This window comes from Limulus polyphemus, unplaced genomic scaffold, assembly GCF_000517525.1.
Source record: "Limulus polyphemus unplaced genomic scaffold, Limulus_polyphemus-2.1.2 Scaffold8961, whole genome shotgun sequence".
NCBI classification, from domain to species: Eukaryota; Metazoa; Arthropoda; class Merostomata; order Xiphosura; family Limulidae; genus Limulus; species Limulus polyphemus.
Genome location: NW_013674571.1, coordinates 11,847 through 17,198, shown reverse-complemented (window position 1 = coordinate 17,198; position 5,352 = coordinate 11,847). Strand labels below are relative to the sequence as shown.

Below are 5,352 nucleotides of genomic sequence, written 5' to 3'. Positions count from 1 at the left end.
TTTAACGAAACTTGTTTTATTCTGTTTCTATTCTCATTTCATTACAAATATGGCAGTATCATGCACCATTTTTTTTTGCTGTATTTAATTACAGACAAGCAAACAAACAAACAATCTCAGAGTTTTAGTAGTATATAGATTTGTAAGCATCATAGATTGACTGTCGCAGCCATTTTTTTTCTCGGCCCATCCATACAAAATAAGCACTAACGTGCTTGGTCATAATTTTAATTACAATTTTGAAGTCCACGTTTTTGGTATGTAGGTATAGCAAAATAAAATCTTTCTGAATACCAGCTTTTGAAATGTTTTAGATTCATACATCATTTTAGTGACTTCCTTTATGTGTGACGCAGATGAACGGTCCACGAGCGATTATCTTACTGTTTTAAAATTCTTTTAGTATGAATTGGACTCAGTTCATGTAAGTTTGTGTTGTTGTAGCTGTAATAATTTGCGTAGTGCAGAATGGTATGTGTTGAAAACTATTTAACAAAATCTAATCCCTGAATATCATAGGAACCACGTTAATCCAGGGGCTGTTACTGGACCTTGAGCACCCATTGATCCTTAGCCCTTGTTTTTTGGATCTTATAGGTCTATTCCCTGAATATCTTAGGAACCACGTTAATCCAGGGGCTGTTATCGGACCCTGAGCACCCCTTGATCCTTAGCCCTTGTTTTATGGATCTTATAGGTCTAATCCCTGAATATCATAGGAACCACGTTAATCCAGGGGCTATTACTGGACCCTGAGCACTCCTTGATCCTTAGCCCTTGTTTTGTGGATCTTATAGGTCTACATCCTGAATATGATAGGAACCACGTTAATCCAGGGGCTGTTACTGGACCCTCAGTACCCCTTGATCCTTAGTCCTTATTTAGTGGATCTTATAGGTCTATCCCCCAAATATGATAGGAACCACGTTAATCCAGGGACTGCTGCTGGACCCTCAGTACCCCTTGTTTTGTGGATCTTATAGGTCTATACTTTACTAAGATGGGTAATAAATATTATAAACGTTGGATATAAATACAAAAAATGTGCAACATATTTCTGTTTAATTTGTGAACTTTGTGGTTAGTAATAGTACTTTTTTTAATGTTATGCAGCATTAAGGGCAGCATTTGCTCAGTCTTCTTTTCCCTCAACCTGTACGTTTTAAGTCTTCTAGTGCATTAAAATAGGCTCAAAATGACACTTTAATCGCAAACATCTTAAGGAGAAGCGTGTCTCGATCTTCCTTGGATGCACTTCTGGCAAGTTGATTTATTCCTCCTCCTCCCCACCACACACACACATTTTGCTATCGACTATTGCTATGGCTTAAAATAAAATCCCGTTATTACATGACACTTATATTGAGTTTCATAAACAATATCAAACATTAACGTTAATAAATAAGTTCAAATCCATTACAAGCACGTGACTTGAGAATAAAACAAAATATCTCTAACAATACTTACCACATAACTTTCAAAACCAGCTTCATAACAATTTTATCCAAACCATTGAAGAATTTAATCATAATTTGTGACCTTTCTCGAAGGGATCCTAATATAACACCAAACACGAGTGAAAAGACGATCAATCCTGCGGTGGAAAAAATTAATGAAACGTTTTTTTTTAAATCGATCGCTATAATGCTACGATAAAAAAAAGAGATTTTGTCTTGACTTCAAAGACAATTATTCACTAGATGCTTGGTTATGAGAATTTATTTGGATATTTCATTGGAGCTTAGAATCGTGACACAAAATGGCCTAGCACAAGAGAATTAATACTGTGATGTTAGGCCTAATTAAAAAATCTCTGACTGGGATTTGAATATTTCATTGTAGCTTAGAATCGTGACACAAAATGGCCTAGCACAAGAGAATTAATGCTGTGATGTTAGGCCTAATTAAAAAATCTCTGACTGGGAAAAATATTAATTACTTTGTGATATTGTAAAACCAGTAAAAAATTATAACCCTATTTTAAAAATGAGATAATATGTTGTTTTTTTCGTTGCTTGGTAGCAAACCAATAATTTTTACAATATCAAAAAACAAACAAACGAACATTCTTTACCTAGGGCATTCGTTCCTGGTCGAGTATATAACTTTCTAGAAAATGTCTTGTTATTGAAAGGATCTTCGTCGTACTTGGTGTACACCTAATTTAAAAAAGATCCTTTTTTACTTTTTGTAACAAAGTATGTATATTTATTTATGTAAAAGAAATGTTTCATCTGAACATCTTGAGTACTCGAAAACCTAATTCAGAAATCACGCACAAATATACAACCAATCCAAGACAGGCTCCTAGATTGTTCGTTCAAATAGTTATATAAAAAATCTATACAAAAACGATTTACTAACCTTCATAGATCGTTTTAGTACATGATAGTCCTAAGTATCTCTCACCACTCAATACGTACTATAAGAAAAAAGCCCATCTATCTTAGACAAAAGTGTATTTAAGATGGTATTATATGTCAAATAGCATTCGATACTGTAATCAGGTGACGATTTCAATGGAACTGTTAAACGAGTGTTTAACGATCAAGTGAAAAGAAGTTATATATTAGCACTAAAAACTACAGAACGATATTTCTGGGCGTGGCTGTCAAGAGGGAAGAAGGATTACTGTGATAAACATGGTGTTTTGTGCTTTGATCTCATAATATTAATACACATAGTTTAACAGTAAACGTCGTAATGGAGGGAAGAAGAGGCCTAAATAGTACTTGACTCTCCCAGGTCACGCACAATGTACTCTACAACAGAACCATCGCATATGCCCAAGATTCCCCCTTTTGCAGACTTCATCCCCTTGATTTTTCCATTTAATTTGTTGTATGTTATCTCAACGCAAACCGAGCATATTTGCACCTGAATAAAAGCAAACAAGCAAACAAATAACCTGTCGAAATATTGATATTAGATATAAAAAAAGGTTATACTTGACTATGATAATAATAAAGTGTTCAAAAATTTTTACCCTAATTCTCATGTTCTATAACATAAATAAAATAAAGAAAAAATGACGTTTCACTAACTTAATTCAGTTCACATCGCAACAGTTGTTGTCAAGCGGTTTGATAGCGTAAGTAACCTCTCAACCACACCCGAGTCTGTAGAACCGCAATCGGTCTTGTGGTCCTTGGTATGAGATGAAAGGCTTCGTTGATAATGTTTAAAACCGCTGTAGTGTGGTTGCCATATTATTGTACAAGCAAAAGTACCCGTCTCCAGTGACGGGAAAAGTTTAAGTTATTCTAGCAAAAGTACCCGTCCCCAGTGACGAGAAAAGTTTAAGTTAATCTATCAATTTAAATTATTTCATGGACTTTAAAAAGGTTAATTGTATTACACTCATAGTTCCACTTAGAGGTAAAGCTCTGAATGTACTTATATAGCCTACCGCATCTATCAATTTATATTATTTCATGGACTTTAAAAAGGTTAATTGTGTTACACTTATAGTTCCACTTAGAGGTAAAGCTCTGAATGTACTTATATAGCCTACCGCGAAAAGCAATTGTTGGACATATTTAGTCATGCTAAGAGCCGCTCAACAATAACATACGGTAAATCTACATTTTTATTTTTAAGTTACGTCACATTTTGAAATGTGAATGATAGTGTGATTAATTCTTAACAGTTTAGTGTATAATATCCTGCTTGCGAAAAAAAAATGGCATCAACATCATTCATGCCTGTTCTCCAGTCATTTCAAAAGTGAATGTTGAGCTTTGCCTGCGTGCGCAGCTTTTGAAACGGGAGACAGACGAACGTTCGGACAGACACCACGATTCGCAATATATATATATAAGATATTTTTCTTTATTTTCACTCGGAAGTTTTTATTAATAAATTAAGTAAGAAAAACAGCTGAAATCTTCTAAGAATAGTGCACTCTTTTTTAATATAGTAAAAAATTATGTCAAAAGTTTTCTTTCTGACGTTTCACTAAATCCGCACATTTATTTTTGAACTGTCGCTAAGCTGGGACCTGGCATTTGTAAGGACGAGTCACGAGCTTGTGAAATTTTTATTTGAATTAAGTTTTCAAGTACTTGCCTTGATTTGATTGGACACCTTACCTGCTTCACGCATGCCTCCACGAGATTATCTGGTAAGGCGTTCCTGAAAAACAAGTAGGATTATTATCAAGCTAGTGCTGAACAATATTCAGTTTATTTATTTAAGGAAATCTATCTATAACATTAATGATTAAACATAAAATCTTTAAGCCGAAAAATGTAACAAGTTCGTGCAAGTTTTTTGTTCTTCACCAAAAAATTACACCTGAACAATTAAATTACTCATATTTAAAAACTACACTCTGTCCGGTACTTCAAGTTATCTCATAAATTTAACCCTTTTAAATACTTTTGTTTAACTGTGAATTAGTTTTTTGTGTTTAATTTCATATCTTTTCTGATCTAATCCAGGTACGTCTATGTTATCAAGGTTCGATACCACAATTAACCAAGTCAAGGGTTCCTGTCTCTCATTTATTTAATTCACGTACAACTTAGTGATCAACGAAAAGTTTAACAACAAAATTTGTTATGAACGTATTTATTGTAGTGTCAGTTTCAACATGTAACTAGTTCTGTCTGACGATAAAAAACATCATAACTGAGGTTCCTTCGGGTGATATTATTTAAAGAAAACCAAAATTCATGACAAATCTGCATCAGTAAGTTTCAAACAATCAAATATTTACTTTCATAATTATTTGTTGTACTTTCAGAGTACGTTAATAAACAGCCATAAGAAGATCATTAAATCAGGAAGATATGTTATACTTTCAGAGTACGTTACTAAACAGTCATAAGAAGATCATTAAATCAGGAAGATATATTATACTTTCAGAGTACGTTACTAAACAGTCATAAGAAGATCATTAAATCAGGAAGATATGTTATACTTTCAGAGTACGTTACTAAACAGTCATAAGAAGATCATTAAATCAGAAGATATGTTATACTTTCAGAGTACGTTACTAAACAGTCATAAGAAGATCATTAAATCAGAAGATATGTTATACTTTCAGAGTACGTTACTAAACAGTCATAAGAAGATCATGAAATCAGAAGATATGTTATACTTTCAGAGTACGTTACTAAACAGCCACAAGAAGATCATGAAATCAGGAAGATATGTTATACTTTCAGAGTACGTTACTAAACAGCCATAAGAAGATCATTAAATCAGGAAGATATGTTATACTTTCATAGTACGTTACTAAACAGTCATAAGAAGATCATGAATCAGAAGATATATTATACTTTCAGAGTACGTTACTAAACAGTCATAAGAAGATCATTAAATCAGGAAGATATGTTGTACTTTCAG

General features: G+C 33.3%; 1 protein-coding gene across 1 annotated transcript in view; it reads right to left on the bottom strand.

The window, feature by feature from the left end:
* LOC106475670 (excitatory amino acid transporter 2-like) overlaps positions 1 to 5,352 on the bottom strand; it is a 21,952-nt gene that overhangs the window by 9,036 nt on the left and 7,564 nt on the right. Inside the window, exons 3-5 of the mRNA XM_013936348.2 lie at positions 4,092 to 4,134; positions 2,075 to 2,159; positions 1,468 to 1,594 (exon numbers count right to left, since the gene is read on the bottom strand). Of these exons, the coding sequence (XP_013791802.2) occupies positions 1,468 to 1,594; positions 2,075 to 2,159; positions 4,092 to 4,134 (255 nt within the window). The remainder of the gene's footprint in view (positions 1 to 1,467; positions 1,595 to 2,074; positions 2,160 to 4,091; positions 4,135 to 5,352) is intronic.